Source organism: Pelobates fuscus, chromosome 2, assembly GCF_036172605.1.
Source record: "Pelobates fuscus isolate aPelFus1 chromosome 2, aPelFus1.pri, whole genome shotgun sequence".
NCBI lineage: Eukaryota > Metazoa > Chordata > Amphibia > Anura > Pelobatidae > Pelobates > Pelobates fuscus.
Genome location: NC_086318.1, coordinates 48583067 through 48597735, shown reverse-complemented (window position 1 = coordinate 48597735; position 14669 = coordinate 48583067). Strand labels below are relative to the sequence as shown.

The 14669-nt window shown below is 38.4% G+C and overlaps 1 protein-coding gene across 1 annotated transcript in view; it reads right to left on the bottom strand.

The window, feature by feature from the left end:
• The window catches only part of SMC6 (structural maintenance of chromosomes 6), a 109918-nt gene that overhangs the window by 31255 nt on the left and 63994 nt on the right, over nt 1-14669 (bottom strand). Inside the window, exons 18-20 of the mRNA XM_063442137.1 lie at nt 11775-11910; nt 3621-3701; nt 274-444 (exon numbers count right to left, since the gene is read on the bottom strand). Of these exons, the coding sequence (XP_063298207.1) occupies nt 274-444; nt 3621-3701; nt 11775-11910 (388 nt within the window). The remainder of the gene's footprint in view (nt 1-273; nt 445-3620; nt 3702-11774; nt 11911-14669) is intronic.

The following is a 14669-nucleotide window of genomic DNA, read 5'->3' as shown; positions in this document are numbered from 1 at the left end:
TGTGGGCAGATGACGTGACCTAAAGGGACTTCATCTGCCCACACAAAGATGACAGCACCCAAGACCTAGGTCCGGGCATGAAATAAAGATAAAAAAAATAAAATCGGTAATATGGGAGGCTTAGGGGCATTTGGGGGTGACTAGGGGGACAGTTAGATGTAGTGGAGTCGGGAGGGGGCTTAAAAAAAACCAAACTGGATTCGGCCATGACAGTGCCGCTTTAAAAATAAAGGAACAGCCAAAGAAGATTGACACACACCAACCCCCACCTACCTTTACAGGTTCAGCTACTTCAGATACAGAGCTGATCTTCATTTTGATTTCATCATACTGATGCTCTGCCTTTTGAAGTGAGGATTTTAAGTCCTCCATTCGATCCAACGCCTCCTTCATCTCCTTTCGAACATGCTCGGTCTTATTCTTGATGTCTTGGGCTTCACTTTCCTGATGAACAGAAGGATTAACTAAAATTATAACTTAAGATGAATAAAAAGATGCAGCTGGTAGAGTTACCCAATTACACATGGAAGACTGTTGATAAAGAGTTCTGTATAAAGCCTCATAACAGAGTAAGGATCTGTCAATGTGACATACTATGCAATAAGGATTTAATAGGCAGTACACAATTCATTTGCTTATGGTTTGAGCAGCAACTGAAACTGTCCAGCTGTGAGAGTGAAAAATACTGCTGACATTTACCCTTTACAGTTTACAGGAATGTCCACAGTATAATTCCAAGATACCACATTGCAGCATGAAGCCATTTCTTATAATGTTGCACATGCTGGTAAGTGCAATTCCAATGTCATGAAGTGGGCAGTTATAGCCTTGCTAGCACAGGGCTACTAGGTACAGGCACAGATACGATCCCATGATGCAAAAGCACACACTCACTCAATGTTCTTGCGCTCTATATGACAGCTTATAAATTATGTAAATATTAAAAGGGAAAAAAAAGTTAAAAAAAGATTCATATGGATCAGGTTTGAAAATGGGCGCCCAGAAACATGGATCATGGCTAGAACTAGCTGAATTTAGTTTAAAACTACCTATGTAAACTACCTATGTAACCAGAAACCCATCGAGTTATGTAAAGCAAGTCAAGCTTCTTTGTGCTATACTCCAACACATGGGATACGCTGCACTCCGTAAACAAACCAATTAAATGAGCAGAAGAAAAACAAAAGATACGTCTGTCTGCGGCTGAGCTGTGTACATATGGTGGGTTGTTGGCAGATAAAGGGAAATGTCTCCGAAATGGGAAGGTGTGGCTAAGGGTAGTATGGTGCATATTTTGATCTTGTGCAAAAACCATGGACATTTTAACATGAGGAAAAAAAGAAAAACTGAATTCTATATTTTGCATTAAATTTGTGACGGTGCCAGGAGTTTCCTGTTGAAGATTAGGCAAGAGTGAGATTTAGTTATTTGTTTAGCCTTTGATATAGTGACAACCATGTAAAAATTGTAATTAGAGTGTTCTCGAAAAGCACAGCCTTATAAATCTGGTTGCATTGTGCGCCTTGTTTCTCCTTATCCACAATTTTACTTCGGCCAGGCTGTGGTTCAGTTTGTAAAAGGGTAGGATGGGAGTGAAGAATAAATAAATTAAAAAAAAACTTTTTCCTGCTCCAGTCTCTGATCACTGAATGAATATGATGATCTGATGGCTGTTCCTGCTTCCTGACAGGCTGATGTATGACAGTAATTTAAGTACAAATAGAGCAATAACTTAATAGGTTAGATATGTCAGACATCTGCCATCAGCATCTCAGTCAAAGGGTCACAGCTGCCATTTGATTTAGAATAACTAAAATATGTATAAAAGAAGGCTTCACTTTAGCTGATGAGCCATTCTTCAATAGTGCACAAAGCTTGTAACCTTGACTAATAGGGAGCAGAGAGAGGGGCACTCAGATCCAATGGTGTTTGTTTCTACATTTCTAGATTAGATTATGTTTTATTTTCTTAGACATCCCAATCATGTTTGTTAAGGGGCCACTATGCACTGAAAACACTTGTGATGGAGATTTAAATTTGGGATAATTAGGTGTTCAGATGAATTCTGAGGCAAAATATACGCAAATTATGGACTAACCAAATCACTTAAAGGGACACTATAGTCACCCAGACCATTTCAGCTCAATGAAGTGGTCTGGGTGCCAGGTCCCTCCGGTTTTAACCCTTCACATGTAAACAGAGCAGTTTCAGAGAAACGGCTATGTTTACATTGCAGGGTTAATCCAACCTTCCTAACAGCCGCTAAAGGTGCTTCTGCGACGCTGTATGTGAAAATCGCATCCAGCGTGCAGAATCTCCATAGGAAAGCATTGAGAAATGCTTTCCTATGGACTGTTAGAATGCGTGCGCGGCTCTTGCCGCTCCACTAGGAAGCAGACGTCAGCAGGGGAGGAGAGGTCACCAGCGTAGAGGGAACCCGCTGCTGGATTAAGGTAAGTGGCTGAATGGGTTTTAACCCCTTCATCACCACGGGAGGGGGACCCTGAGGGTAAGGGTCCACCAAAGAAGACAGTGTCAGAACACGAACACACACACACACACACACACACACACACACTCCCCCCCGAAACAACATTTAAAACTTTGTATCTCCGAATGTCATTTTATTTATTTTTTTAAATCAGAACTAAAATTTCACGCCATTACAATTAAAGCCAGAACCAATGCAGTTAAATGTAAAGTTTCTGGAGCAAAGACACTAATCCCTGCAGTCTCTCAATTGTAAACACTGCCCTTTTTGAAAAAAGGGCAGTGTTTACATTGAGCTTTAAAAACACCTCTTGTGACTGTCTGAGTGTCAGGCACTAGAGGACAGGACAGGTGTTCTTCACCAATAAATCGCATATGGATGTATCAAGTTAATGCATCTTCCTGATGAGGTGCGGATCTCTTTGGGGGAATTGGATTGGTAGAAATCATAGATCATCTAAGCAAGTGGAGAGACTAAACGTTAAATGATCTTTAATTTACACTTACTTGCATATTTTCATTTCTAACAGAGTGCTCCATGGGCTAGGCAACCTTCTGCACTCCAGATGTTGTGGACTACATCTCCCATAATGCTCTTACAGCCATAATGCCGTCACATCATTATTGGAGATGTGCTCCATAACGTGGAGTGCCGAAAGTTGCCTAACTCTGGAGTACTCCATTAAATATAGGGGAAAAGTAGACTTTAAGACTTCGAAGGTTTTGATTTAATGGATACACAACTCAGGAAAAAAAAAGTCCATAATTCTAAAAAGGTATATAGAGCAATAGATCTCTGCATTCAGTAATATGTTCAGTCAAGCAATGCAACTGTCTACCTGTGCTTAGCATAATATCAAAGCAACATGCCAGCACTACAGGGACATAACAGAGCAATCCCCCAAAACTCTCCCAGGCATTGTCACTTAGTGAGAGTGATTTATTTTTAAAACCTTTAAATAAAGAAAGCCAACAGCAGCAGATGCTTTATGATAGGTTGCCAAATTGTAGCCTTCCATTTTTTTGTGGACACTATTTTCAGACAGCTGCTCATTTGACAATTGTGGGAACTGAAGTCCCAGTTTTTCATATAAGGGAAAACAGTTAAAGAGAAAACAAGCATTGCTTACCAGTGTAGCAATGTCTATTGATGGCTGCTCTTCCACATTCTCCAATTCGGTAATACGTGCATTCAATTCTCGAGCTTCAGCCTGCAAACAAGGTAATAGTAATAAACTTTAGAAAAAAATAAATCATAAAACAAGATTTGTTTTCAACTTAACCAAGGAAACTAACCATTTAAAGGAGGAGTTTTTTATTTTCTTGTGAGGTGATATTCACCTTCATGCCATTATGCCCAGAGTAGGGAGATTTTCCCAGCTGGCATTTAAAGGGATAAATACAGGCACCACAACTACTATAGCTAAATATAGCAGTTTTGGTGTATAGATCATGCACATGCAGTCTCAAAGCTCAATTCCCTGCCACTTAGGAGTTATATCACTTTGTTTATGCTACCCTAGTCACACCTTCCTGCATGTGACTTGAACAGCCTTGCAAAACAGTTCCTGTAAAGAGAAATCTAATGTTTAAACTTCCTTTATTGCACAGTCTGTTTAATTTTGAATTTCTTAGGCTCCTGCTATGTTAATAGCCTTCTAGACCCTGCAGGATAGTTCAATTTAGACAGCAGGAGATAAAAAACATCTAAAGGGGTTAACATCTTATTAAAATGAAATAATTTTTGTTTTCATGCAGGTTGTCAGTCACTGCCAGGGGAGGAGTGGCTGGGCTGCATGGGCAGAAACAAAAGTGATTTAATGCCTAAATGGCAGGGGGTTTGAGCAGTGAAGCTGCAAGGACTTTAAATATACCTACCAAAACAGCTTAATTACGCTAAAGTCATTTTGATGCCTATAGTGTCACTTTAAGTGTTGACAATGCGTGTTTTGTTACCTAGTATTCACACCATGAAATAATAAAATGTTTATATACAGTACATAACTTCCTACTGCTGTCCCCAAAATGTGGTCTTCAAAAGAAAGGAGTTATGCAAGTCCTGCCTTCAATGCTCTTACGAGCTTTATATCCATGAGGTTTGTCAAAAATTCAGAAGCTTTTGATGGTGACCTACAGGAAATAAACAACTTCATTCAAACGTGTATGTCCAACATCGCCTGCCCCAATCTCACATCCACTCAACAGTACTATGGCACTAGTGAGGTGGCTGTCCACACCATCTCACTCCTTGAAGTGTTTGTAAAGCAGCTATAGCTATAAGTGTGTCACTGAGACATGGTATAATGAGAAAAATGACTGGGACATAGCAATACCATGGTACTTTTTATATAGAAAAGACAGGGAAGGCAAGAAAGGGGGAGGGGTGGCCCTGTATGTGAAGGATAGCATAAAATCTAGCCTAAAAAAGTTAGTGAGGTGAACATAGAGTGCGTTTAGGTTACGTTAGAATTTGGTAATCACACAGTAACTTGTGTAGGTGTGATTATAGTCCCCCAGGACAAATAGAAGAGTTAGATAATCTACTAGTTGAGGAAATCACTAAAATGACAATTAAGGGGGAAGTTATCATCATAGGTGACGTTAATCTTCCTGATGTGAACTGAAAAACCAAAACAGCTGCTTGTGGCAGGAGCACACATATTCTAAACTCCCTACTGAGATTGTCTTTAAAACAAGTCACCGAGTAGCCAACTTGTAAGGAGGAGATACAAGATTTAGTGTTAACAAATGGAGATTTAGCATCATATATTACTGTAGGTGAACGTTTAGGAACCAGTGATCAGTAGTCAGTGTGGTTTAATATAAGAACAGTGACACCACACAAAAACACACGTTTTAGACTTTAGAAAAAGAGACTTTTCTAAAATTAGAATGTGTAAAGGAGTCCTGATCAGACTAGAGCAGTTTAAATGGAGTCCAAGAGAAAGGGAATTATTTAAACGTTGCACTACTGAAAGCAACAGAAAATTGCATTAGGCTAGTCAATAAAAGCAAACAAAATAAAGAAACCACTGTGGTACTCAGCAGAAGTGGCCAGTGTGAGAAAAATATACAGATCTATAAGATTAGGCAGAAAAAGGCTAAGCAAGTTATAGCACACAGAAGAGAAAATAGCACAGTCAGTAAAAAAGTAGACAAAACATTTTCTAAATACATAAGAAAAGGAAAGTAAAACAAGAAGGAAGGTATGTCCCAGTCCTCAAGTGCCCCCTACCAGTCCAGGATTTAGGGATTACCCAGTTGGGTCTAAGGTGCTTTTAAAAACAAACAAACAAAAAAAAAAAAAAACACCAAACAAACTACTCCATAGACATGATAGGGTAATCCCTAAATTCTGGACTGGTAGGGGGTACTTGAGGACTGGGTTGGGAACCCCTGTATTAGAGGATAAAGGTCTAGCTGACTGACTCAATGAATATATTTGTTCAGTATTTACAGATGAAAATGAAGGAAATAGACCTCATTTAGGAAAAAGAACAAAGGAGTAATTTGTTACATTTGAGTTTACAGAGGAAGAGGTTCTATGTAACTGTCAAAAGTAAAGACAAATAAGTCGATGGGGCCTGATGGAATACACCCAAAGCTATTAAAAGAGCTTAGTGGTGTACTAGCAAAATCATTAACAGTTTTATTTAACCAATCAAATAGAAGGGAGGAGTCTGGCAACTATAGGCCAGTAAGCCTTACTTCAGTAGTGGGGAAAGTAATGGAAACCATGTTAAAGGATAAAATTGTTGAACATCTAAAATCACATAGATTTCAAGATCAGAGAAAACATGGGTTTACTTCAGGGAGATCATGCTAAACTAATCTTATTGATTTTTTTGGTTTGGTAACAGACCTCTTAGGAGTGGCAAGTGAAGTTATCACTTGGCTGTAATGTAAACACTGCATTTTCTCTGAAAAGACTGTGTTTACAGCAAAAAGCCTGAAGGTAATGATTCTACTCACCATAACATGTTCAATAAGATGTAGTTGTTCTGGTGACTATAGTGTCCCTTTAAGCTTGGATTCCAATATTGTTGAATGGGTAAGGCAGTGACTGAGTGACAGACAACAGAGGGTTGTATATTCGAAGCAAGGTCTAGTTACCAGTGGGGTACCTCAGGGATCTGTACTTGGACCCATTCTCTTTAATATTTTTATTAGTGATATCGCAGAAGGTCTTGATGGTAAGGTGTGTCTTTTTGCTGATGATACTAAGATATGTAACAGGGTTGATATTCCAGGAGGGATAAGCCAAATGATTTAGGTAAACTCGAAAAATGGTCAGAGCTGTGGCAACTGACATTTAATGTGGATAAGTGCAAGATAATGCATTTTAGACTTAAAGAGGGCAAAGTATAGAATATTTGATAGAGTCCTAACCTCAACATCTGAGGAAAGGGATTTAGGGGTGATTATTTCTGAAATGCTAGCAGAATGCTTAGTTGTATAGGAAGAGGGAAGTGCTCATGCCATTGTACAAAACACTGGAGAGACCTCACTTGGAGTATTGTAAGCTGTACTGGAGGCCAGAGTTCAGAGAAGGGCTACTAAACCGATTCATGGATTACAGGATAAAACGTACAAGGAAAGGTTAAAGGAACTTAACATGTATAGCTTGGAGGAAAGACGAGACGGAGGATATGATAGAAAACTTTAAATACATAAAGGGAATCAACACAGTAAAGGAGACTTAAAAAAAAAAAAAAAAAAAACTATAGCAACAAAAGGACAGTCTTAAATTAGAGGGGCAAAGGCTTAAAAATATCCAGAAGTATTACTTTACAGAGGGTAGTGGATGCATGGAATAGCTTACCAGCTGAAGTGGTAGAGATTCACACAGTGAAGGGGTTTAAGCATGCGTGAAATAGGGATAAGGCTATTATTAAAAGGCCAGGGACTAATAAAAGTATTTAGAAAATTGGGCAGGCAAGATGGGACGAATGGTTCTTATCGGCCGTCACATGCTATGTTTCTATAGCACTTTACATACACCAGCTATGTTCAGAACTAGTCCTGGAAAGCAGTCTACCGCCACTGAAGGTTTATGTTTCGCTCTTACACCACTATGATTTGCATCCTCTATCTCACAACTAAACATCTTTATTCCCTATACAGGGCTCATATGTCCTCTGCCAACATCACCACCCACCTGCCACTTTGGTCATATTCCCCTAAATCTCCTGCAATCATGTGTAAGTAACTGACACACTGTGCTATCTCTACTCTCCAGACCGATCACCTTCTTTAGTCTATCATTCTATTCACGTTCTATTTGATACCTCTTCCCCTACACTGCAAAATGTTCTTACAACCGACATAAAACAACCTGTCGAACATCCAAACCTAGCTATCCAATTATTATATTCTAATTCTGTCTACACAAAGGTTTTTATACTTAACTAAGAAAGGATACGATAGGCACCCCATTAGATAACATTTAAGAAGGCGGACAGCGGCCGAGCACCGAGAGATATCAGCACTGGAATCAGGTAGGTGAATAAAAGGTTACTTAAGCCTTTACAAACACTGAGGAAGAGGGTGTCCAGCGGGGGCTGAGAAACCGTTCGTGTTAGTCACATAGTTCAACAGTCAAGAAAGGCATAGACATCAAAGCTCTGGACGTATCACAAATGCTCTGTTTCCAGCAAGGTATCACAACTAATCACAAAAACAGTTCAATTACCACATAACGTGTCCATTGCACCTGATATCTTGCAAATGTTTAAAACAAGCCAAAGCATAGGAGATAAGCAACTAAACTTCAATCCTAAAGAAATCCATGAAATAAGCCCAAATATTGAAAATAGAAAAGCATTTCCATCATTGCACTAGGAGATATTATCCTTCTGTTTTTGATGTACAGTTTCTTACATGAATTGCGATGGGGCTAGTTAGAAGACTGCAGATAGCATTTAATAGCTACTCTCAAACTGTCTGTCAATGCATCCTGCCATCATAAGAGCAAATACAGCTCAATCTCTGCGTAGATTAAATTACAGGTTTCACCAAGATAGCTGGCATTAGATGGTACGTTTAGTAAAAGCTTCATCTTCAATGTAGGGAATCTTTAATCATGAGAACAATAACAGAAAGAAATCAGCAAAGAACAAAGCCCGCAGAGAATAATCTGTGTAATGCATGTGCTCAAATCATTGCTAATTGGTATGGATCCACAATCACAAGAGTTTTGCACTCATTTTGTATACTTGACCTAGTCTCATCTCTAATTTTGGTAAATGGAAAAATATGAAACAGGAAGCATGAACAAAGACTTGTCAAAATGTAAAAAAACAAAGAACCAGTAACCAAAAGCATGGTATTTAAAGGGTTGAAACATGCTCGTAGTTAACAGGATGCTCTCATTAGAATAGCTTGTGATAAAAAGAATGAAAGGAATAGTTATAAGAATCTACAAAAGAATTCTCATGCACGTACATACAAGATCGATAACCGGAGGGGAGGTTATGGGAATTAAAAGGTTACTTTAACCTTTTTTGTTATTTATAATAGCCTATTGAGCATTTGTCACACACTATCCATTTATATCTGTATATCTATATAAACAAACAAAACTAAAAACCGCAATCCAGGGACTTGGCATATAGATAAAATGGAACTTGGCTTTCCTACCCATCAGACTTTCTCCCCGGCTACTTAACAAGAGGTGGCTGCGCTTTTCCTTTCCTCTCGCCCCACCACTTGCCTGCTCGATCCCATCTCACCTTATCAGCTTTCTCTCCCCTTGTCTTGTGCCTTTTGTAACACATCTCTAACTGCTCTCTCTTCTGGTGTTGTCCCTGCGGACCCTAAACATGCCACTGTAGTACCTATCCTGAAAAAAAAAAAGAAAAACTCTCTACCCATCCTCCCCCTCTAACTATCGGCCCATATCCCTGCTCCTTTTTCCTTAAAGCTTATGGAAACACTTGTCTTTACCCGTATTATCTCACCTCCTCAATTCAACACTCTCCTTGATCCTCTTCAATCTGGCTTCCTCCCCTCCCTTCCACTCTACTGTGACTGCTCTTATTAAAGTTACCAACAACCTAAATCGCAGCTAAATCCAAAGGCCACTACTCCATACTAATTCTTCTTGACCTCTCTCTGCTGCCTTTGACACCGTTGATCATGCTCTCCTTCTTCAAACTGTTCAATCACTGTCTCTGTGACTCTGTCCTCTCATGGTTTTCCTCGTATCTCTCCCAAAGCTCATTCAGAGTCTCCTTTATAAATGATGTCTCCTCCCTTAGTCCTGTCTCAGTTGGCATTTTCTCTTTATACTGCCTCTCTTGGCAAACGTATTACCTCATTTGGATTCCACTACCAATTGTACGCCGATGACACCCAGATATGTATCTCCTCCCCGGACCTCTCCTCTGCCGTCCTGCAACATGTCACTACTTGCCTTTCTTTAATCTCTGACTGGATGTCCTCCTGCTTTCTGAAACTCAATCTCTCTAAAACTGAGCTTTTTGACTTTCCTCCTAATAATGATCCTCCTCTTTTGCTCTCCCTTCAAGTTAGTGGTATCCACATCAGTCCATCCTTGCAAACGCACAATCTTGGCGTCATACTTAATTCTGTCCTCACCTATGAGCTGCACATCCACTATGTTACCACATCCTGTAGATTCCATCTTAACAACATAGTAGCATCTTGCGTAAGAAATGGGCAGATGCGGGCTAAGGAGCTTGTCCATGCTCTAGTAATTTAGCGCATGGATTTTTGTAACCCTCTCCTAATGGGTTTTTCCAAAAGCTGTATTGCCCCGCTATAGTTTGTAATGAATGCTGCCGCCAGACTGATTTTCCTCTCTAGTCTGTCCTCTCACACCTCAACCCTCTATCATGGCTTCCTGTATCCTATAGAAGTCAATTCAAAGTACTAACCCATACCTATAAAGCATTGAATAATATCTCTTTACAGATCCACAGGTATGCCCCTTCTCGATCTCTCTGCTCTGCCCGTGACCTTCTACTGTCCACTGCTCTCACCCGGACAGCCAACTCACACTTGCAGGACTTCTCGCGGGCGGCTCCCTTCCTATGGAATAGCCTGCCTACCACCATCAGACTCTCCCTTAGTCTTCAACCGTTTAAGAAGTGCCTTAAAACCCATCTCTTTAGGAAAGCTTATGGCCTCCCAGAGTAACCAATAACTCACATACCTGTCTCTTGCTCTCTCTTAACGAGCAGCACTCTACTCTCTCCTCCAGCTCTGCTATTGGATTGCGATTTACTGTCCTATTGTGTTTTACACCCCATCTCCTATAGATTGCAAGGGCCCTCTTCAACCTATCATTCCTGTAAGTTTTCTTGTAATTGTCCTATTTATACTAAAATTCCCCTTCTTATAACATTGTAAAGCACTACAGAATCTGTTGGTGCTATATAAATGGCAAGAACAACAACCGCAATCCACAAAAAAAAATTCCACATATCAGCTCCTAGCATGGAGCTTTCATCAGGACATAAAATATGGACCAGATTCGTTCTATGCGTACAGAAGGAGGGAGTCACAATGTGACATGGGAAGTGGATGCCACAATAACAACTGAGTTGTAGAGAATGCAACATAAAGGATGAAAAAAAAAAAAAAAAAAAAATTTTTTATATATATATATATATATATATATATATATATATATATATATATATAAAAAAAATAAAAGTGGTGCTTGTGATTTCGGGGTATACTGCAGCCCTTTCAGTCTTGCAAATTAAAATAGTGCAATTTCTGAGACACGGAACTGATAGATTTTGAGGTTTTCAGTTCTATTTTTGGCTGTGGCTTCAGACTAACATAAGACTGCTGGATATCCTATAGATTCAGTAATTGAACTATACATGTAGTACTTTACTTTTTAATGAGAAGCTCTGGATTTAAAGCTTCTTTCTGAGAAGCATTGGACTAGCAGACAGCAGCAATTGCAAAGCATGTGCTGTGTCCCCCCGGTGCTTCTCTATGAGAATAATCTGATTGGTCAGAACTCTCGGCCATCAGTCTTATTGAAAATCACATGAGGAGGGATAAGGTTGCTGTGAGGAGTCAGTCTCGACAGTGGAATAAACGCAAGTTTAAATCGCCCTTTCATGAAAAAAATAATAAAAAACAAAACAAACACATTAAAAACAAAAATGTATGTATATACACACAAATTACACCCCGAAATCTGCATTATTTATTATTTTAATCAGAGCATGCTTTTAAAAAACATCTCTACACAGAATGGAAGGAAGAATCAGTAAGAATTACCATAAACGTGTACTGCTTACCTGCTTTCGTTTCTTTGTGTTGTAATATTGAAGCATGTAATTTTCATTTTGCTTTAAATCGCCCTCAACGGAACGTACGCGCTGTAGGACTGTAGACAACTGGGCGGCCATGTTTTTAACCTCCTTGTCCAGAAAACTTCCCAAAAGGAAAAAAAAATGAAATTAAAAACATAGTCAAGTGGTTCAATTATCCCTGTTCAATTTTACTTCAGGTCATCCTCTCAGACATAAAGCAAAAAGTGGCTTCTAGATAAGGCTCTGCATCATCTCTATAAGGTCCGAAAAAAATTATGTAGGAGAGTAGCAATTAAATGTAATCTTCCAAGATCTGACAGTTTTCGACAAATGATCCTGAATATTACTCAAGAGCACTGACAGATGCAACCATGGGTTGATTGTGTCAGATTTCTTTCATACCGGAGAGCTTGAAACAGGTTGGCAATGATTAAACACTGCAGGATAGAAGCATAGTGCAAGGCTTAACCCCTTAAGGACACATGACGTGTGTGACACGTCATGATTCCCTTTTATTCCAGAAGTTTGGTCCTTAAAGCTGCACTGTTCCTGTACTATATCTGTTCCAGCAGTAAAGGCTTGATCCCTACAGTGAGCAATTTAATCTTTTCCAGGTAGTCCAGTACATTAACATATTTGCCAGTGTGGTACATTTTCAAAATGTTAATGACATTGAGTGTAATAGGTTGGATTATTTATATGGTGTATGTAAAGTGCACCTTTCATTACCAGAGGACTTTGCAATTTTAAAGAGAATATAACCTACACATTGTGCTAGCAAATCTATAAATTAAGTTGTATTCAATGTTTTATTACTTGACCTTTTTTTAGATTTACTGCCATGTCTCTGGCACTGCAGTCAAGACTACAATTATAAAAGGTGCACCTACATACTACAAATTGTGTGATGCAGTTTGCATACTTTCAAAGCCACGTTGGGTGAGGCAGAGAAAATTCAAGTAAGTGCAGAGGATGGTTTATAAATAAACTTCTAGCAGGCACGTAAAGGTATCTTTATAGGACGTAAACCTTTTGTCCTTTTACTTAATCCATAGACCATATATTACTATCAGATGCCCCTGAGGAAGTCAATTTGAAGGACAAAACGCGTAGGGCTGGGAGAAGAACATAGTGACTATAATTTTACTTAATTGTATTTTGTAATTTGTTTTGTTTTTAAAAATTTCATTTATTTGATGTGTATGGATTAAAATCTGCAATCTTGTTGCCGACTGCAGAGGACTGTATCACACCATACCCTGGGTCTGGATATACATATAACGATATGTAAGCCTAAAGAATCCATTCTGTGAGTGCAATTTAAAATAAAAGGTGTTTTAATTTTTAAAGAAATATACTGTTTGCTTTTCTCCCTCTATTTCCTATATGGTCTATGGATTAAGAAAAAGGACAGAAGGTTTGCGTCCTATAAAGATACCTTTACGTGCCTGCTAGAAGTTTATTACCTGTGAGTAACAACAAGTTACCCACGGTTTATCACATTCTATATTCACGCTGTTTTAAGCTCTTTCCTTCATTATACACTCCTGATACTGTATCTATCACATGACAAATTCCATGCTTGACATCTATGCTGTATTTAACATTCACAATAAAAAAAAAAAAATACGTCAGGTAGCAATGCAGAGTGCCACCATTACTAACCCGGGACTTAAGATGTGTGTATCTAATTATAGCTGGAGATTTTAACTGTGTGGCGAACCCTAAAATGGATAAGACATATACTCCTGCTACTTCAATTGATAAAAGAACGGTCAAACAGTCTAAAAAATTTAATAACATCTGTAAACAATATAATTTACATGATATATGGAGACTATTACATCCACTGGAAAAAGACTACTCCCACCAATCGTGTGTGCATGGTTCATACTCACGTATTGATCTATGTTTATTAGACGCAAATTCGATACCCTTATGTAATTCAATTGAAATTAAAGAGAGTCTATGGTCTGATCATAGCCTCATTCTAATAGACTTTGGTAATAGATCTTCTAGGGTGCGTACTACTTGGAGACTGAATGATGCTCTTATCAATGATCCGAAGAATAAGGACGAATTAACCCAATTATTAAAAAATTTTTGGTTAGAAAATAGTTCCTCTGATACATCGCCGGCAAATAACTGGTGTACACACAAATCAGTTATGCGAGGCTATTTAATTAAATTAGCCCATATAATGAGGTCTATGAAGGGTAAGACCCTATCTGATCTGTATATTGAGTTCTATAACTTGTCTAAGTTAAATAAACAAAATCCATCTGCAGAAATGAAAACTAAAATAAATGTTGTACAAAAACAAATTAATCTAAAAGTGGAAGAAAAAATTAAATTAAATATTTACAAACTAAGATTAAAAAAAACTATTATACTGGTAATAGAGCTAATAAAAATTTGTCAAAAAGACTACAAAACTATCACGCAAAAAATCGAGTGGAACAACTGATAGATGGCCAAAAGGTCTATTCAACACCTGCCGCAATAGGGGAGAGATTCAATCAATTTTATGAAGATCTATATAACCTTAAAATGTCCCCTAATTTAATTGATATCCAAAACTATTTAGCGGACACTCAGATCCCAAAAGTTACAGCTCATGATCTATTAACTTTAAATAGGATTATTTCGGCTGATGAAGTTAAATTCCAAATAAATAGACTCCCTATTAATAAAACACCGGGCCCTGACGGTTTTACGAATCTATATTATAAACAGATGCAGTCCTTATTAATCAATCCTTTAACAGACATGTTCAATCAAATAGCTCTAAACAAATTTTTTCCAACTGAATTACTACAGGCTAATATTATTCCGATATTGAAACCTGATAAAATTAGCAACAATCCTAGTAATTACAGA